Raw genomic sequence first — 21,493 nt, 5'->3', positions numbered from 1 at the left:
CCATGATTGTTAAGCGAATCAGTACAGTTAAGTGAATCATGCAGTCATTCAGCAAATCTGGCTTCTGCTATTGACTTCGCTAGTCAGAAGCTCCCTAGAAAGGTTGCAAATGATAATCCAGGACCCCAGGGTACTGCAATCATCCTAAATACATGCCAGTTGCCAAACACCCAAAGTTTGTTCAGGTGACTGTGGGGATACTACAATGGTCGTAACAATTGGTCATAAGTCACTTTTTCAGTGCCATTATAACTTTGAATAGTCATTAAACAAAGGATAAGATGAGGACTACCTGTATGTGTCTGGGTTGTGTTTTTTTTGCTGCTTATTTATTTTACAGTATTTATATGCTACCCAAGCAGTACAATTCAGAGTGCTACACAATAAAAATATAGGAGAAAAGCTAAACATCCCCTAAAATAATTTTTTAAAAAGCAAAAACATTATGGGTAAAAGGCCCATTGCAATAGGCAGGTCAAATCTGCAAAATATGGTTAAAAAAACCATGAAGATGGTAACCCAAAGACGTGATCAAAGGTCAACTCAAGTTCCATTGAAAAGTTGAGAGCATATATTCCATAATGTAGAGTCTGATACAGAGGTGGGTATTCAGCAGGTTCTGACCAGTTCTGGAGAACCAGTAGTGGAAATTTTGAGTAGTTCGTGGAACTAGCAAATACCACCTCTGACTGGCCCTGCCCCCATCTATTCTCTGCCTCCCGAGTCCCAGTTGATCGGCTGGGTCTTCTGTGGTTGCCCTGCACAGGAGAACGGATCTGGAAAGCAGGTTAGTGGGGTGGGGAGGGAATGGGATTTTGCAGTAACCTTCCTCCAGGAGTGAGTAGGGAATGGGGATTTTACTGTATCCTTCCCCTGCCACGCCACCAAGCCACACCCACCAAGCAATGCCATGCCCACCAAGCCATGCCCACAAAAGCGGTAGTAAAAATTTTTGAATCCCACCGCTGGTCTGATATCATCTGACCCGCAACCTTGTGGGTTGGAGCTCTCAGAAGTCTCCTTCCTAGATATTTGAATCAGATGGGCAGAACCATGTTTGATGATATAGGTCCCTAATCCTTCCCTTTCTGACTATGTACTTGTCCAATTTTGAAATGAATAAGCATCAAAATTTGGAGAAAATGGAGAAAAATTGTGTAAGGTTTCAATGTGAATATTCACACTATTTAAAAGATAGCACAAAATAAGTTAAACCAAAGGTTTTCAGTGGGGGGATCGTCCTATTGATCATAATGAATTCTACCCATGTTTCTTACAAGTCTTCTCTGTTCACAATTGATTCCAGAGGCCATTTTGACCATGAAACTTCAAATACATGCTCAACCCCAAATCTCCAAATTATAATTTTACAGTGATAAATCAAATGTGATTAAATACATAATGGAAGAATAATCAATGCTATTAAAATTGGTAATAATTAAATGAAAGAAAGCCTTTTTTCATCCTGGACCTCATCTTACTTTATTTATTTATTTATTTGTTTGTAAAAGTTTTATTTGGGTTTTCACAAAACATAATAAAAATAGAACATCTTTTTTTAGAGAACAGCATGATTCCAGGTTATCACATCTCCATACAGATATAATCTCAATTACATATTCATCTTTGTATTCAATTTCATATCTTGTCACTATTTTATCTATTTCTCAATAATTTACCCTTCCCTTAATTTCCTCAACCTTATTTTATAATTATCTCATTCCCTTCTAATTCAATTACATATCTTTTTCTAAATTTCTATATCTTTCCAGTCATTATACTTGTACTTTTGTCTGTCCTGTTTACAATTTCATACGTTCTTTTTCCATCATCATCCTGAAAGGGAAAAGAAAAAAGAAAATTCCCTCCCCTTCCAGGCATTAAAAAGCAAAGTTTCCCCTATGATTACCAATTAGAATGTGCCACGTTTATATCTTATAATTGTTATCCTTTCAAATCTCATTAAACATTTAATTTATACATTATACAATTATAATATTCAGCTTCTAATATCTATTTTATATCATATAACTCTTGTCAACCGAATTCTGCTTGATACTTTCCCTTAAAAATACACATTAACTTCTAAAAAAAGAAAAAAATATATAAAAACAATGAGTAAAATGGTATTCTATTCAAATTCATACTGACAACTGATATTGATTTCATTATAAATCTTTCACATTTCTTTTCAATTATAATTTATAAATCATTAGAAACAATTAAAAGTATTTTCATTCATTCCTCTTCTTTCACTTTGATTCCCTTTCTCTATTTCATTTAATTGTTAACAAGCATTCCATTATGTAACAATACCAGTTTTATCTTTCACTTTAATCACCTATGTTTCCTATTTTCTTGCTCATTACTATTTCTAATATAACAACACTATCTCTTGTACCCGTGCAGAATCCTCTTTTTTAATTTGTATTTTTAACCATTATCTCCGTGTCTTTTAAATAGGCTAACACCTTTAATCCTTGTACGTTTCCCCTGTTTCTTTTTTTCCTGTTTCTATCCCTCATAACTTCTTTTCCTTTTTATCTTTCCCCTCTTTTTCTCACCACCATTTTTGTCCCCCCCCTCTGATTCTCCCTTCTGTAATCCTCTCTTCAGCTTCTTCCTAATATTATGTTTACTTTTCGAACTATTCTTTTTTTTAGTTGTTTCCTCAAATCTTGTGTTATTAACTCCTTTTTCTCTCTTTTTCCATTTTACCCCACATTGCATTGTTTGATTGTTAAAGATGGATTCTTCTTTGTCCAGCCCTTCTTGTTCTTCAAGCATTTCTTGTTGTTTTCATAGTTTAAAATCTCAATTTCTAAAAATTGAAGTGTGAGCCAAAGGATCCTTTTCTCTCTTGCGACTCTTCAGTTTGGGCTTCTTCGGTGATGGATCGAAATCCGTGATCGTGGGCGATTTCAATCCGTGCTTGCCACCAGAGCGCTCCGATCTTCTGGATTCAGGGCTGAAGCCACCCCGTAGAGGTGGCAAAGAGGGAGGAGATCGCCAGAGGAGTTGAGGGGAGCCGCATCTCTCCTCCTCGGCTTGGTATTACTCGCTTTCCCGAAGGCGGTTATAGCGGTGGTCAGAAATGGCCACCTCAAAGAGAAACCCGACCTAAAAGATTGTGCAGGAGTGAAGACAAAGGGAAGAGCTTGACAGACCGGGCTAAGCAGAGATAATATCTATGCAAGGTACCCTGGAACTAAAATTATTAAGAGTGTTATTCCTAAAAGAAGATTTTTAAAGCGGCAGAGAAGAGAGGGGAAAAAGAAAAAGGATTTTTTTTCTTCTTTCCCATATTGACAGTTGCAATCAGCTTTGAATGCTAAAAAGAAGAGATTCAAGTAAGAAATTTGTGCTAATTTACTTTGACACAAACAGGCAAATTTTAAGCTGAAGTTAAAGTGTCAAAGGGAAAATAAAGATCTTTTGGATGCTCCAAAGCCCTCAAAAGGAGGAAAGTGGAGGAAAAAAAGAAAGGGTGGAACTTGGTAATAACAGAGAGTGCCACTTGGAAATAAAAAGAATTAACTGTGAAACTTTAAAAAGATTTCCAAAGGATATATTGTAACTGAAATTTTGTTACAATATAACAGAGCCCCTGGAAAAGAAAAGTGGAAGAAAGAAGCAAGAAGAAACAGTTTTGGATTGCTTGGTGAACTTTGGAATTTTGGGTGTTGGATTTTTACTGGTTTGAATTAAAATCAATCAGGTGGTTGTTTAAAAGTGTTTAAAATGGCAATACTCCTTGTGGAATTAAAAATGGAACTTAAAAAAATGAGAGAAGAGCTCATCTTACTTTATAATATCTTGGCTAATTTTAGCTTTTTCAGTCTTCAACTCCAAACCTGGATAAAAATTTAAATTTAAAATGATTTAGGTTCAGGTCTGAAGATTGTAAATATTTATAAACATAGATGTATTCCAACCTAGATAAGAATCAAATGTTGTTCTAGTTTTCTGAAAAGAAGTATAAAAGTGATAAGATGTTTGAACCAATTCTTATTTTTCAACAGTAACAACTAACAATTGTTGGGTGCCTTCTTGTACCAAACTGAATAGTGCCGATTTTTCAGAAATAAAATCTTTAATGTATATATTTAAGAAAGGACCAAATCTGGTGTAACAAACTTGCAGTGACCAGAATAATCTGGAAAATTTTGAAGTACCGTAGATTCTGACTCTAAAGCAGGAATGTCCTAGACTAGAATTTGGGGAGTTGAAGTCCAGAATTCTTAAAATGACCAAGGTTGAACATTCTTACTCTAAAGATTCTGTGAATTGCCAAAATAATTCTTTACTATGGCACATACAAGTATTTATAGAGGTGAGACACTTTCTTTTTTCATCTTGGCATTGAAGGAATTGACTTTTTTTGTGCTCTGAATCATATCGGAAGAGCTGAGGAGGAAGTGGTAGGCAGAGAATGGCAGCTTCTGCAGTTCAGCAGAACCAAAATGTTTGTTTTCTGCTGCTGGCTTGGTTTCCTGTATCCTGAACAGTTTAACCACAAAAATGAGAGAAGCTTCATGTTCATGACATCTGCCATATAGTGATCTTTGGAGAAAGAAAAACCCTGGACAATTGAATGATAGTGTATCCCTCGAGCAAAAATTTAAGTGAATTTCAGTTTCCCAGGGATTATGAGTGAGGGGTCAGTATCAAAGAATGACTCGTGCAAGGATGGTTCTGCCCTAGGATCCAAGGATTTATTTTGCGTAATCAATTAGTGTGATATAGCTGTTGCAACAGATTCCTCCATAAAGCTAGTCCTTGACTTACGACCCCAATCAGAACCTGAATTTCTAATCAAGATGGCTGTAAAGTGTTGTGCCTGATTTTATGACTTTTTTTTTTGCCACTGATAAGTGGTTCACTGCAGTTTTTAAGTGAATCTGCAGTCATTAAGCAAATCTGGCTTCCCTCGTTGACTTTGATTGTTAAAAGCTTGCTGGGAAGGTTGCAAATGACCACAAGATATACTGTAACTGTCACAACTACATGCTGGTTGTCAAGCACCCCAATTTTGATCATGTCCCCATGGGGTTATTGCGACAGTTGTTAAGTGCAAGGACCAGTCATACGTCAATTGTTTTCACTGCTTTGTCACTCATTGTTAATATTTTTATTGAGTTATAAGATTAAATAAGATATAAAATACAAAAGAAAATAGGAAAACAGTGGGAAGGAAGGGGCGGAAGAAGAGCGAGGAAGGATTACAGTGGTGGGATTCAAATTTTTTTACTGCCGGTTCTGTGAGCATGGCTTGATGGGCATGGCATGGTGGGCATGATAGGGGAAGGATACTGTAAAATCTCCATTCCCACCCAACTCCAGGGGAAGGTTACTGCAAAATCCCATTCCCTCCCTACCCCACTAACCTGCTTTCCAGATCCGTTCTCCTGTGCAGGGTAACAAAAGAAGACCCAGCCGATCAGCTGGGACTCGGGAGGCACAGAATACATGGCGGTGGAGCCAGTCAGAGGTGGTATTTGCCGGTTCTCCAAGCTACTCAAAATTTCTGCTACCGGTTCTCCAGAACTGGTCAGAACCTGCTGAATACCACCTCTGAAGGATTAGGAAAAAGAAGAAGAAGCAGCATTGACTTCCGACTCTCTCCGTTGCAGTAAAATAAAGCATTAACATCAAATCGCAACTTTTTGTTTTTTCATCCTAATATAAACTAGCCATTTCTATAAGGATCCATCAGTCTAATTGGTAAAACCCAAAATCAAAGCTTCATTCTGTTCCACTTCAAGCACAAAGTTCAGAAGCGGTCTCCATGTGGAAACAAAAGTATTTATATTCTTTTCTTTAATCAAAATAGTCAATTTTGCAATTTCAGCCAACTCCATCAGCTTCTGCAACAGAGGTGGTATTCAGCAGGTTCTGGCCAGTTCTAGAGAACCAGTAGCGGAAATTTTGAGTAGTTTGGAGAACCAGCAAATCCCACCTCTGACTGGAGATTTTACAATATCCTTCCCCTGCCACGCCCACCAAGCCACGCCCAGAGAACCGGTAGTTAAAAAAAAAATTGAATCCCACCACTGTTCTGCAACCATTTATTCATGATAGGAATTGAAGTGTCCTTCCATGTTTGGAAGCCTTGCTGCTGCCAACCTATATAGTAAGAAAGTTCCAGTGCTTTTGTAATTTCTAATAGCCACTAAATGAATGGTGGTAACTCAAGGATCACTTATAATTCTGCATCAGTACAATTCCCGTGTGATAAGTATTTAAATGACAGATTTAAATCCCTGTTAAGATTGCCGCTTTGCAAAATAAAAGAACAACAAGAGGAAAGCTATAATTATTCTTCTAAATAATTCTTTCCCCGCCCCCAACTGAAGATTTTATTGCATTGCTCTGAAGTGCTGCCTTGCCGCTTTTCCTTTCCACCCCAGCCCCCACATGGGGAGCATTGGAAAACACACAGAAATGTACAGTATTGTGCTACAGCTCTACAGTTACGTTGCGTATCCTGTTAGGATGCCTTTTAAGATTGATGAGTTGGGGAGAGTGTCATGGTTTCCTTTTCCATTTGCATTTTTTAGGCTTTCACTATGAGTCTAACAACGAAGCTGAAAAACGTGAATTTGAAAAGGCTGTGGAGATGATTGCAGTCTCCTTCAGTAGCACGTAAGCAAAAGATCATCTCAAAGACCATTTTTGATGGCTACTGTTCAGAATTTGGCAGTGTTAATTCAGCGCCAGAAAAATAAACACAGAGGGCTGATGCTTCATTTAACATCTTTATAAACATAATAAGTAGATTTTACAAACCAGTTGTAGATTTCTCCAACATGGAGCAAACATGTTGCAAGTTCAGAGCAGAGCTCCAGTCTTCAGCAAGCAAGTTGGTTTGTCTTTTACTTTAGTTCAGCAGGCAAGCAAGAGGAGAGAAGCAGTTTCACCTTCAATAGACAGACTCAGAGCTCAACATAGCTGCAGAGCTTAATATAGAGCCACACCTAGGCTACTTTTAGTTTCAGTTTCTGGCCTAGGCTAATTCTAGTTTCAGTTTCCAAAACAGTCCTCATTGGCTGACTTAGTTGCTATGCCTATTCATTGGCTGACCTTGTTACCATGCTCTATTCCAATTCATGAATATACTCTGACAGTTACTTAACAGATTTTAGAATAACAGAATATAGAATTAGGGCATCTGTGGACACCACCCATTTCACACTCTTCTTCACTGGTCCTAGTTGGATGTAAGCAGTTCAGTGTTAACATATCTATGAAATGCCTCTGCTTGAAATCCTCCATGATAATACTGTGGAAAGGGAACTTCATGAAGACAGTGGTGACACCCAAGCAGGAAAAGCCCAAAGGGAACATCAGGCCAGCCATAAAACAAACTTGCATAGGAAAAGAGATTTAATAAAAGGTATTAAAGAAGCCCTTTAGACAAAAGCCCAAATAATTAAGAAAGCTAGGGAAACAAGAAAAAGAAATCCCTTACAAACAACAGGTCATGCCAAATCAGCAAAACAAATAGACAAAAGACACGAAATAAATTCCATACCAGACAGGAGATTGCCACAAAACAAATATAAGAAACATTAGGACGAAACTGATAATCCAATCAAACCACCCCGCGGAGTTTACCCTCCGGCGGAAATGAAGACAACCCCTGACAGGATTTAAAACATTAAGAAATACAAACACAAGCACTCACACACAAAAGGAGAAAAAGTATAAAAATCAGGGGTTTATTATACAATGCCAGCTAGCCCCAGGAACGCAGACATCTTGCTATCTCTCGCCTTCCTGAAAAATAAAAAGAACCAGCTTCCAAGCAGTTGCCTGTGTCCTTGCACTGGAGTTCTCCCAGCAGGAAAACCGAACCCTCAGAAGAAAGGCATTTTCCAGCCTTTCAACAGTACGTCCTCATAACTTCTTCAGAAGTAGTTTAATCCTGTTAAACTTCTATTTACAAATTACATCAACATCATGATCATAGAAAAGCAGCCCAAGTCAAAGGGGAAAAAAACCTCAGTATTAGAGATATTTAATTTGAATTTCTGCAGTGAGGAATTAAATGGCACCTTCTTACTCTTATGATTCTAAAACAGGCGTCTCCAAACTTGGTAACTTTAACCCAAAGGTGCTTTTTCTGGACTTTTCTTGTTTTTCTTTGAAGACAGTTCACTTCTCATCCAAGAAGCTTCGAGCTGAAGAAGCTTCTTGGATGAGAAGCGAAACGTCTTCAAAGAAAAACAAAAAAAACTAGTTGCCTTTTGAAAAAGTAGCTTTGGAACAACCATGATTTGGATGACTGAGAATCTCCATAGATATTTGTAACTTTAAGATTGGTGGACTTCAACTCCCAGAACTGAAGTCCACAAATCTTAAAAGTTGTCAAGTTTGGAGACCTCTGTTCTAAAAAAAAAGAGTAATAAGTATGAGTTTCTTTCTTTCCCTTGAAGAGATAAAGCTAATACTTTAAACATTAATGTTCAGTTTCACTACTCTATATAATGTTTAGAAGAAAAATCTAAAAAAAATAAGAAAAGTGCTGTTTGGTGAGAGTTAAAATAGTAATGCCGGGGGCCTCAGATGCTGATTTTTGCATTTATTCGTATGGTGCAATTCTGAGTAGCATTTGTGTTATAATGCTGAACAGAGAATAAATCTGATATAGGATGCTGGACCACAAGACCTCTAAGCTCCTGATAAATAGAACTACATTTCCTATCACCCCCAACCATTAGCCATTTATAATAGGGGATGGAGTGAGTTGTAAATTCAAACAGTTGAAGAGTGGAGCAAGTGTTGTTTGTGCAATCAACACTGGCAAGCAAAATGTCACTATTAGCCTCTTTCTGAGGCTCAGTGATGGTTTTTGGCTGCTGCTACTAACTTGTTAGTTATTTCCTACTATATCAACGTTTTTTCCTGTTTTTGTTTTCTTCCCCACTCCAGTGTCTCTGAATTCCTCATGGGAGAGGTGGACAGTAGTACCATCCTTTCAATTCCTCTTTCCGATCTGAATCAGGTGAGCCCCTCAGTTCATTGCCCAGGATGGACACAGTCCTGCTTTGAATGAGAAAGCAGTGGGTTTAACCTCTGGTATTTCAGAAGAAAAGGATCCTGAGCTGAGGAAAAAAAATATTTTTTTTTTCTTTGTATCCTAATTCCAAATAATTCTTAGGGCCTAAGAAACACTAAACATTTTGGTTCTAAATCATGATGGGACCGCTGGTCTTTCTCTAGGCATCTGTTGTGCAACCATCTCCAGAAGTTGTGGAGGCTCCAACACTGGAGGTTTTTAAGAAGAGATTGGACAACCATTTGTCTGAAATGGTATAGGCCAGTGATGGCAAACCTTTCAGGCATCAAGTGCACAAACCAGAACGCAGGCGCGTGGGCACATGTGCGTGGGTGCCAGAGCGCTGGAAACCAAAAAGCAGCTGGCCAGTACATATGCATGTGCTGTTGAGCTGGTTTTCGTGCGCGCTGGAGCTCTGCAAACCCAAAGACCAGCTGGCCGGTGTCCATGAGCACGTTGGTCAGCTGGCCTTTGCGCGTGCCAGAAACCAAAGACCAGCTGGCCGGTACTCATGCATGTGCCAGCCAGCTGGTCTTCACACGTGCTGGAGCGCCAGAAACCTGAAGACTAACTGGCCTGCGTGCGTGTCCACAGAGAGGTACCGTTCTATGTGTCACCTTTGGCATATGTGCCATAGGTTTGCCATCATGGGTATAGGGTTTCCTGCCTGAGCAGGAGGTTGGACTAGAAGAGGCGTCTCCAACCTTGGCAACTTTAAGAGTTGTGTACTTCAATTCAAAGGCTGGTTGGGGGATTCTGGGAGTTGAAGTCCACAAGTCTTAAAATTGCCAAGGTTGGAGACCCCTGGACTAGAAGACCTCCAAGGTTCCTTCCAACCTGTTATTCTGTTTTTCACCGTTTTTTAAACACTATCAGTGACTTTCAGAGCAGGGAATAGATCTTGCTGGTTGAGGTACAACCAAAGCTCCCAAGTTTGGTGCTCTAGCTCCTACAAATAAAAAAGGCTAGAAGATCCACCCACTCAGTTTTTTAGGTCTCTAAAGTGGTATAATCCTCCCCGTTAATCATCTTCAACCGCCTTGCCCTACAAGAAGGTTTTGCTCTTTAATTGGCAATACCACCATGGCAACCGCTTGGAATTTGAAGGACCAGTTCTGGGACTAAGGAACTAAAAGCTATCGAAAATTGTAGCATGTGGCACTATAAACTAATTAAAAAATAAAAAGAATATATGATTTCCAAGGTACTGTTTCTGCTAAAGAATTTTAGAGTCCCTTATATCTTTCAGTATAAATTGTTTCAGAAGGACAGGGCGAACAAGGAAACCATATGTTTTTGTTTCATTCACATTTTTTACCTATGTCATTTTCTGACGGAGCAAGAGAACTAAGGCATTATTGTCTCCATAAAAAGGGAAAACTTTGGCAAGGATAAAATAAGAAAGCTGACATCATAGAGGTGTCCTTAAAGAGTAACCTTTTTCCCCCTTACTTGTAGTCAGTGGAAAATCTATATGGGGGCATTACAAGTTTGGGACCAGAGGATGTGCTGCATGGTAGGGAAGATTTCAGTTCAGGTAAGAACCATCTTTATTATAATTTTTGTTCCCTTACTGACTTCTCATGAATTGCACAGAATTCTGCATTTATGAAACATATAAAAATAATGTTGATATCATTTTGATGCTTTTTCTTTTTTTAAAAAAATATGTGTGATTAAATTTCCATAAAGAATAAAATATATTTTAAAAAAGGAAAAATAGAAAAAGGGTTAAAAAAAAGAGGAAGAAGGAAAATAAAAAAGAATCTGGATTTTTTTCAATAATTGCAAACATAAGATACGTCGTCCCAAAGGTGCTTTTTCAAGAGGCAACTGGACTTTCTGTTTTTTTTTCATTGAAGATGTTTCATTTCTCATCCAAGAAGCTTCTTCAGCTCTGACTGGATGGTGGGGGAATGGAAGGATTTATACTCCTTGCAGACAGCTGGTATGTCACAACATAGAAGAACAAACACATCAGGACTAGATTCAGCAGTCCATCTACATTTAAAAGACACAGGGCACTCTTTTGAAGAGAGCAAACTCCACATTTTGGACAGAGAGGACCGCTGGTTTGAAAGAGGGGTCAAAGAGGCCATTTGTGTCAAAATTGAATAGCCTTCTCTTAACAGAGGGGGGCGGGATAAGACATTATCTATCTCCAATCTACAACACAGTCCTTTCAACAGTTCCAAGAAGGCTCCACAACCATTTGCACCACTCAGGTGACCCTGAGGACACAGATAAACCTCCAGGTGCTCTTAATGACTCACTAAAAGAATGCAAATGACCAGCTGACTGTAAGGAGTATAAATCCTTCCATTCCCCCACCATCCAGTCTGAACTGAAGAAGCTTCTTGGATGAGAAGTGAAATGTCTTCAAAGAAAATCCAGTTGCCTCTTGAAAAAGCACCTTTGGGAGAACCATGACCTGGGTGACTGAGAATCTCCATAGACATAAAATATATTAATCTTTTGATCTGAAATTGAGTAACGTTCAATATTTCTATAATGCTGAACAAGTCTAATAGTCAAATCCCCAAATTAATATAGTATTTTTTTTTCTGAAGCAAAGAATCCAAAAGTGATTTTCAGATGGAAACAAAGCGAGACAGTCTTTTCTTTAATTAAAGTAGTTTAACTTATTACCCCGTTGTGGGGATCTGCAGATCTTTCCATTTCTGTGCATACAAGGGTATCTTGCTGTTATCATATATAAAAGAAAGTGCCATTTTTTTCTCCCAACTGCTTACCCATCATACCTAGAAGAAAAATAATTCAATGTTTTCTCATGCTCCTAATTATTGCACACGCTTGTCCTGCCAACCTCTTAATTCTGCTCTGTTTCCATAACATCAGTTTCATTCCATTCTTAGTTCATAAGTGAAACATGAGTTTGAATTATCTTTGGCTATATCAGTGTTGAAGGAAACTTTTCATCCTTACTCTGATACTACCCAAAGGCAATTAAAATGTGTTAGGCTACATCAACCATTACCTTGGAAGGCAGCAAATTTCATGCTGCGACAATCTTGGGCTGACTTAAAACTGAGTAGAAAATGCTACAACTCAGCTGTGCAGAAAGTTCTCTCTGATATTTTGGAGCTCAGGTTTTCTTTTCATCCTTCTTCCTTGCTCTCCATCAGTGCTCACACAATTAAGCATTACAAAAGTAACTGTTGCATTACGATGCTGTTTGTGGTATTTGGAAACCGCTGCATGAAAAGAATGTTGATGTAATCAGTCTTTTATCAATTTCAGAAAGCGTCGCTTTTGACATTAGCTGAAGAGCCATATGAAATGAGCCTATTTTTAGGGCTGCACAGAATTAGATTTTGGCAACAAAAGAATAAGATGATAATCACTCATTTGCTACTTTTCATGCGATGCAGCACGCCTGTCCGTTGAAGAGGTGAACGTGCTCCTTCAGAAGTGTGATGGAGGGGTAGACTTTGCCCTCAAATATGCCAAGAGCATCTCCAAGTACATGAAGGATCTTATCTACTATATGGAGAAGAGGACGATTCTGGGTGAGCTGACAGGGAAGGGGAATAGCTAAGTTAATTCTGTGCCTTTAGTATCTGTAGTGCCAAAGTCTGCAGTCAAGATCTACATCAGGGGTGTCAAACTCAAGGCCCATGGGCTGGATCCGGCCACGGGGTGCTTAGATCTGGCCTGCAGAGCCAACCTGGAAACAGCTAAGCACCCACCCACGGTGCCTCTGCCAGAGAAAATGGAGCTTGTGAGGGCTGTGTGTGGCCTACTGGAGCTCCGTTTTTGCTGGCAGAGGGCTGCAGGAGGCCGTTGCAGCTGAAAACAGAGCTTGGGAGCCTGTTTTTGCTGGCAGAGCACTTGGGTCAACACAGGCGTCCCTGACACAAGTGATGTCAAGCAGGCCACGCCCACCCTGGCCACGCTCCCACCCCCTGAGGTCAAAGTCAAACATAGCCCTGATGTGGGCCTCAATGAAATCAAGTTTGATACCCCTGGTCTTCATTATTCTATGATGTTTTATAAAATCAATGAGCAAAGAAACCCTAATACTTACCAGTACAGGTAGTCCTCGACTTACAACCATTCATTTAGTGACCGTCTAAAGATACAGAGTGTCTAAAGAAGCTAATTTCACATTTACAGCTGTTTGCAGCATCCTCATGGTCATGTGATCAAAATTCGTAGGCTTGGGAACTGGCATGTATTTATGATGGTTGCAGTGTCCTGGGGTCCTGGGATCACCTTTTGCACCTTCTGAGAAGAAAAGTCAGTGGGGAAGCTGTGTCAATAACTAAATAATTGCAGTGATTCTCTTAACAATTGTTAAGAGAACAATTGTTCTCTTAACAACTCCAAAAATGGAGCAATACTCACTTAACAACTGTCTTGCTTATCAGTGGAACTTTTGGGCTCACTTATGATGAGAAGTCAAGGAATACCCGCATTGCCAAATGGAAATACAGGTCGTCCTTTTGAGTTATGATTGTAATTGAGCCCCCACAATTAGAGTCATAAGTTGTGACTGTTGTAGAATGGGTCACCACATGACCGGACTCGATTTTACAGTCTTTTTTGCGCTGATCATTAAGCAAACGCTGCAGTCCTAAAGAAATCACTGCAGTCGTTAAATAAACCCATTTTTTGCTATGGGGGGTCATTGATGCTGGAAACTGGAAGTAAATTCTGCTTTCCCATAAATTGCAGTAATGTGACTGCAAGGTGCTGCAAACCCACACTGAACTTTGGAACCAGGTCATAAGCCCCTTTTTCAGGTTACATCATAACTTTGAACAGCCATTAGTCAAGAACTACATGTAGAAATAAAGAAATATAAGTTTCTAATTTTCTTCCATCAGCCACTCTTTCACTTCAGCCTTAAAACTTTCCCTTATATTCCTGGCCCCACCTGCTTTTGGCCCTCAATTAAGAGACGGTGTGGCCTTCTAGCTAACCAACATTACACTGTTCGATCTAATCCGATATTGTCTACACCTAGTCCTTGGCTTATCACCACAATTCAGCCCAACATCTCTGTTGCTAAGCAAGACAGATGTTAAATGACTTTTGCCCCATTTTACGACTTTCCTTCCTTCAGTTGTTAAGTGGATCACTGCAGTTGTTAAGTGAGTAAACGGTTGTTAAGTGAATCTGGCTTCCCCATTGGCTTTGCTTGTCAGAAGGTCACAAATGTTTGATTGCATGAACCCAGGATCCCATGGTCACATGCAGCCTATCATAAATACATGCCAGTTGCCAAGCATTCGAATTTTGACCGCGTGACCACTGGGATGCTGCAACAGTTGTAAGTGTGAAAAATAGCGACAAGTCACTTTTTTCAGTGCCATTGTAACTTTGTACGGTCATTAAACAGATGGTTGTAAGTCAAGGAAAACCATACCTAATCTTTTAAACCATACATTCCAGGAACTATACCGCAACTTCCTGTGGACAAAAAGCTGGTTTTTATCATCTTCCTTTTGCCAGGCTACAGTTTACCTTTGTAGCAATAATTTGGAGCTTTGAATCTTTTCCTGCCCTACCTTGAAATGCCCAAGAATGAATGTGGAATTTTCTGCATACAGTTCAGGCATTCCATGCCCTGAATTAGAATCTATCCCTACCAAAAAATAAAAAAATAAAAACTAGTGGACAAAGCATCTGTACATTCAGAAATGTTTTACTTCTAGCTCCTTCTTGTTCTCCAGAGATCTGGAGAGAAAAATTATGGTTCTTCAACTCTCAATGCCATGCTTGCTTTTTGATGTCAACAAAACCTAACCTGGATCACATCAGTATTTTTTTGTCCTTTTTTTTCTCCTCAGAAATCGAGTTTTCCAAAGGACTTCAGAAGATCGTGAACACCTGCAAGCAAACCGTCACTCAAGAGGTAAACCCAGAGTAACATGAGCTTGATGTATAAATTTATTCATTCTGTTTGGATTTCCAGAGTAGCAGATGGGAGTAGAAGTCTGGAATTTGCCTTCTGGTTCCCTGGTTATTTTATTGCATATTTTATTTTATTTTTTCAATGTATATGGCTGCCCATCTCAATCAAGTGACTGGATGATGGGCAACTATAAAATCAATTAGAAAATGAATTACAATCACAATACTGAAAATTAAATGCATACATCAGCCAATAAAAATATGATCCATAGACGTTAAGATAACAAAAATATAGATAACTTTTCACATACTCAAGCCTGGGCACATAACCAGATCTTCAAGATTGTCCCCAAGGTGCTTTTCCAAAACGCAACTGGACTTTCTTGGTTTTTTTTTTCCTTGAAAACATTTCGCTTCTCATCCAAGAAGCTTCTTCAATTCTAACTGAATGGTGAGGAAAAGAAGGATTGATATTCTTTGTAGTCATCTGATCATTAGCATTCTTTCTGAGAGTCATTGAGGCCAGCTGGGATGGGGCAATTATCTGAATCTTTAGAGCGACCTGAATCAGAGTGCAAATAGCTGCGGAACTGCAAAGAATATAAATATGAATTCCGCAGCATTCAGTTAGAACTGAAAAGGTTTCATGGATGAGAAGTGAAATGGTTTCAAGAGAAAAGCAACAACAAGAAAGCCCAGTTGCTTTTTGAAAAGCACATTAGGGATAACCATGACCTGGATGATAGAGAATCTCCAAAGGCAGAACTTGGAAGCTTTACCAAAGGCCAACAGAGTTGAGGCCATCTTAATCTCCAGAGGGAGGATGCTCCAGAGGGCAGGGGCTATGGCAGAAAAGGGATGCTTGCTTCCTATTCTCTGCCAACCAACATTCCTTGACTGATGGACCCAGAGCCCACCCTGCCAGACCAGATTGGATGGATAGAAACAATCGGAAGGAGACAGTCCTTGGGTAAACAATCCCAAGCCACGAAGGGCTTTTAAAGGTGATAACCTTGAATTGCACCCTTTGTAACCTTTGCGGCTGACAGAGCAGCGGTGTCTCATGCACTGAGTAACTCAAACCATTTACACCTGGGTTAACTGCGTTCTGCAGCAGTTGAAGCTTCCAAATGTTCTTCAAGGGCAGCTCCATGTGGAGCACATTGCAGTTGTCCAAGGTGCTTGAGTTGCTCCTCCTTTGGGTATGAATGAATTCCTGTGATTTGCTCCTCAGCCCTCCATGCCGTTCCTCTCCATCTACTCGCTGTCCCTGGAGCAAGACATGGAATACGGTCTCAGCTGCCTGCAAGCGGCCACCACTTTGCGAACTGAAACATATATGCAGGTGAAAAGAAAACAGAATTCTATTCTATTATACTTATGACCACAAAGGAGCCCAACATTTCTGTTCCTGAGTGAGACAATTGTTAAGTGAATTTTGCTCCATTTTACAAAAAGTCTTGCTGCAGTTGTTAGGTAAATCATGGCCATTGTTAAATCTGTAACACAGTTGTTAAGTGAATCTGGCTTCTCCGTTGTTTGTCAGAAGGTTGCAAAAGGGGATCTTATCAGTGGTGGGATTCAGCCAGTTCACACCACTTTGGGAGAACTGGTTGTTACGCTTCTGAGCACTTTGGTGAACTGGTTGTTGGAAGAAATCATTGGAATGGAATGGAATGGAATGGAATGGAATGGAATGGAATGGAATGGAATAGAATAGAATAGAATTCTTTATTGGCCAAGTATGGTTAGACACACAAGGAATTTGTCTTGGTGTAAATACTCTCAGTATACATAAAAGAAAAGATACATTCATCAAGAGTCAAGAATCATCAGGTACAACACTTAATGATAGTCATAGGGTACAATAAGCAATCAAACCATACTAGGAAACAGTCAATATAAATTGTAAGGATACAAGCGACAAAGTTACAGTCATACAGTCACAAGTGGGAGGGGATGGGCGATAAGGAGTGATGAGAAGATTAACAGTAATAGAAGTGCAGACTTTGTAAATAGTTGAACAGGTTTGAGGGAATTACTTGTTTAGCAGAGTGATGGCTTTTGGGGGGAAAACTGTCCTTGTGCCTGGTTGTTCTGGTGTGCATTGCTTTACAGTGTTGTTTTGAGGGTAGGAGTTGAAACAGTTTATGTCCGGGATGTGAGGGGTCTGTAAATATTTTCACAGCCCTCTTTTTGACTGGTGTAGTATACAGGTCCTCGAAGGCAGAGAACCAGTTGTTAAATTATTTGAATCCCACCACTGGATCTCATGATCCTGAGACCCTGCAACCATCATAAATATGAATCAGCCAAGCATCTGAATTTTGATCATGTGACCATGAGGATGCTGCAATGGTCGTAAGTGTGAAAAACGCCCATAAGTCACTTTTTTTCAGTTCGGTTGTAACTTTGAACAATTACTACACAGATGGAACCACTTGCCTTCAGAAGTTGTGCGAGCTTCATCACTGGAAGTCAGATTTGGCGTAGGGTCTCCTGCTTGAGCGGGGGTTGGACTAGATGACCTACCAGGTCCCTTCCAACTCTGTTATTCTATTCAAGGAACCATTATTCTAATCTAATCAAACAGGAGTGCATTGGGCTTAGATCAGGGTTAGGGCTTAGCCTTAATTCCTGGACTGTCCAGGTCTTCTGTATGTAACCGTTTTCTTTCCTCTAGCAATCAGGCTGACTCAATTTTCTTCTTTTTCTTCCTCAGCCTCTGTCCCTGAGGCGCCTCGAGCATGAAAAGCGGCGGAAGGAGATTAAGGAACAGTGGCACCGAGCCCAGAGGAAGCTGGTGAGATGCTCATGGGGAGCACTGGAGGGTTATGGGTTTTCTCAGCCTGAAGGTTATAGCAGTTTCATACATCTCAGGTGTGTTTCCAGCAGCATCTCGAGGATTTGGTCAAGGAAGGAATCACGATGCTCATGTCCACCCTTGTGGCTTTTTTTTAACCACATTCCTCGGACACTCCTGCTCATAGAATTTTGGCCATTTAATAAACATACACCCACAAGTTTTAAAAAAATAAAAAATAAACAGTGGGTGAGAAAAGAACATATTACTGTTGGTGTCAAGTGCCACACATTTTCCACATTCAATTTTTTTTTAAAAAAAAACAGCTTTGTGACCAATCTTTGTCAGCTAAATCAGCAAACTTCACAACTGGTTGGCAACAAGCAGAGTTAATGGAAAACCTGGCAGTAAAATTGTAAGCTGTGATCCTGTGATGTTTTGCTTAACGACCATGGTGGTTTGCTTAATGACCAAATGGGAAGTGGCATCTTGAGCTTGTTGATTTTCCACTTATTGACCGTAGTGCTTAGCAATGGATTTGCCAGCCCCAATTGTGAAGCCTACCTGTATGTTGGTCTGCCAAAACTGAACAAGACCAATTGTAGACATTCAAGATTCAACTGTGATATTGGACTGGAAGAGCATAGAAACCCCAGTAAACAAACAAATAAGTAAGAATCGCTGTAGTGGGAGGAATTGGGGAGGTTTAGTTCGCCCAGGTAAACCAGACAGGAGGCGTGACTACAGGTAGTCCTCGACTTATAACCATTGGTTTAGTGACTGTTCGAAGTTACAACTGTTCTAAAATAAGTGATTTATTACTGTTTTTCACACTTATATGACCATTGCAGTATCCCCCATGGTCACCGGATCAAAATTTGGCAATTGGCATATATTTATGATGGTTTCAGTGTCCCAGAGTCACGTGGCCAACTTTTGTGACCTTCTGACAGGCAAAGTCTGTCAGCTTTGCTTAACAACCATGTTATTAACTTAACAGTTGCAGTGATTCACTTAACTGTGGCAAGAAAGGAAAGGTCACCTAACAACTGTCTTGCTTAGCAACAGAAATTTTGCCTTCAGTTGTGGTCATAAGTCGAGGCCTACCTATAGATGAGCTAATTCTACTTTATTGTAAGGCTACATTGACAGAATCAAGTCTGAAAGGCATAAACTTCCCACCACTACTTATAATTGCTTGATCCATTAGGTGGGTCCTTCTTAAGTTTCCTTCTCTGGCCCGTAAGCCAGTGGGGGCTCCTGCCTCTCTTATGGTTTCCTAGGCAGCACCTCTTCCCCTCTTTCCCCCAAGGCCATCCACAGATTTCATTTGAAGGAGCAAGTTTTCTTCAAAGACCACCACTTGCAGGTGTAGGCACTGATGCTGTTGCTTAGTTTGGCGCCGAAATGTTTGCAAGGAGAAAACCAAGAAGGATGATGCTTTGCATTTCCCACTCTAGCAAGAGGCCGAGAACAACTTGCGCAAGGCCAAGCAGATGTACATGCAACGCTCGGAGGAGTGTGAAAAGGCCCGGCACGTGATGGCCAAAGCAGAAGAGGATCAGCTAGTGTCTAGCAACAGCTCGGCCACCTTGAAGTCCGTGGACAAGAAAAGACGGCTGGAAGAAGAAGCCCGGAACAAGGTGGGCTGATGAAGTCCAACAGAACCTAGAATATGGGAGCAATTTCGGGTGGATTGTTGTGAACGTTGTGTTGCACTTGGAATTATGTTTTGTTCTCTCTTGACTTGTTGATAGTGATGTTATCCATTCAGTCAAGAATCAAGGTTATGCGGCTGGTGTCTCCACCTCTTCCGATCTTGCGCTATTTCTTTGAGTTTCTCTATGCTCTGCTTGGTGTCAGCTTCGATAGTATCCAGCCAACGTGTTCTTTGACGGCCTGGTTTCCTTTTACCATCAACTTTTCCAAACATAATTGCTTTCCCTAGTAAATTCCCCTGCATAGCATTGTCAGAGTAAGTGAAACACGGTGTCATGATTTTGCCTTCTAGTGACATGTTTAAGTACTGCAGGTTACTTCACCTGACTGCTGGTTACTAGAAGTCCAGCAGTTCGATTCTCACCAGCTCAAGGTTGACTCAGCCTTCCATCCTTCTGAGGTCAGTAAAATGAGGACCTAGATTGTTGTGGGTGAGATGCTGACTATGTAAACTGTTTAAAGAAGGCTATAAAGCACCGTGAAGCAGTATATAAGTCTAAGTGCTATTGCCAGAGGTCGGCTGCTGCTGGTTTGCACTGGTTCAAGCAAACCGGTTGTTAAGATTCTATGCAGTTCAGCGAACCAGCAAATCCCACCACTGGTTGGCCACGCCCCTACTCATTTTTGGCCTGTTTTCTAGGCTGTCCTCCAGCTGTTTTTGCAGCCAAAAACGGCCCAAAAATGGCCTGAAAGACAGCCAAAAAACAGGCAGGGGTGGGGCCAGCCCCAACCGGCTAAATCCTACCTCTCCTGTTGAGGCGAGTGGCTAGGAGGTGGGGCTGGGTGTGATGTCATCCACCCACTCACATGACCAACCAGCCACGCCTACCCAGCCAGAGAATCAGTTGTTGAATTATTCAGATTCCACCACTGGCTATTGCTATTGAAAGTCTTCAAAGCAGGGGCGTCCAAAGAGTGTGGCGGCCATGATGGTGTGATTTTAATGCACATTACCACACATAAAACAGGGTCATGTATGATCAACCATCTTGACAATTTATCATCACACTCTGTGGATATCCCTGCTCCAAAGGCTGGGGCTTTCAAGGTTATAAAGTCCAAACAGCAACTGCAAAAGGAAACATGGCACTCAGTTCCCCAAATGGGTTCGAATTCTCTAGTTCTCCCTGGCTTCTGCACACGTTGGAAATAAACAAGCAACTTAAAATTGCATGTCTAATATCTGGCCCAGTTTTCTGCTACAAGTAGATGGTTATAGATCAGGGTGGCTGGGTGGGAAATTCTTGGAGTTGAAGTCCACAGGTCTTAAAGTTGCCAAGTTTGGACACTCTTGTTATAGATACTTCTCCTCAGTGTAATCTGTTGATAAATTCTATATTATCAATATGAAAACTTATTTTTAAAGGATCAGCATCTTGCTGTTCAGCAGACATCATACTTCCTCTTATTTTATATATATACCAAAGTAAGTTTCAGTCTATCTTGACGCACACCAGACACACTTCCTCTCATATCTGTCTGTCAATCCCAATGCTTACCCAGACACCAACTTCCTCTTACTTTAATATACTTTAACACAGTAAGTATATTAAAGCAAGCTTTAGTCTTAAAGATAATCCTTATTTCCAATAATGCATTTGGACCAAGAGGCTTTCTTAGAAATTAAAAAATATAAGGGGATATATGCCCCCAATAATTATTTAAAAGTATATCAATTTGCTACCCTCGCAAGAGATAAACTAATATTGATTTTGTTTGCAATGAAATCTCATATACTACATATTGTACATACTTTGTTTTTTAACCTTTAATAAAGTTTATTTTTAATTTTTTTAAAAAGAAAAGAAAATATAAATGTTCTATAAATAGATGGAAATTCTTTTTTTTAAATTTTCAATCAAAAAAGGGCAACTTGAAAATTGGCACCTCATTCGCCATTCAGGTTACTGAAAAACAATTAGGAGATAATTATTGTAAGATAGTAATAATAGGAATGATAGAATGAACAAATCAATACTTTTATCCTCAGTTTCCTCCTGAAATAATAAAAAAAAGGAAAAAAAAGAAAA

General features: G+C 39.9%; 1 protein-coding gene across 3 annotated transcripts in view; it reads left to right on the top strand.

Moving 5' to 3' along the window:
• ARHGAP45 (Rho GTPase activating protein 45) overlaps positions 1-21,493 on the top strand; it is a 63,590-nt gene that overhangs the window by 27,158 nt on the left and 14,939 nt on the right. For all 3 annotated transcript variants that reach the window (XM_026670997.2, XM_026670998.2, XM_026670995.2), the window contains exons 4-11: positions 6,561-6,645; positions 8,935-9,007; positions 10,520-10,598; positions 12,454-12,591; positions 14,878-14,942; positions 16,176-16,286; positions 17,664-17,744; positions 19,205-19,387. In XM_026670997.2, coding sequence (XP_026526782.1) covers positions 6,561-6,645; positions 8,935-9,007; positions 10,520-10,598; positions 12,454-12,591; positions 14,878-14,942; positions 16,176-16,286; positions 17,664-17,744; positions 19,205-19,387 — 815 coding nt within the window. The remainder of the gene's footprint in view (positions 1-6,560; positions 6,646-8,934; positions 9,008-10,519; positions 10,599-12,453; positions 12,592-14,877; positions 14,943-16,175; positions 16,287-17,663; positions 17,745-19,204; positions 19,388-21,493) is intronic.

This window comes from Notechis scutatus, chromosome 1 (assembly GCF_049901735.1).
Source record: "Notechis scutatus isolate UNSWTSFEM ecotype Mainland chromosome 1, rNotScu1.2, whole genome shotgun sequence".
NCBI classification, from domain to species: Eukaryota; Metazoa; Chordata; class Lepidosauria; order Squamata; family Elapidae; genus Notechis; species Notechis scutatus.
Note: the sequence above shows the minus strand (reverse complement) of the source record. Positions and strands in the feature narration are given on the sequence as shown.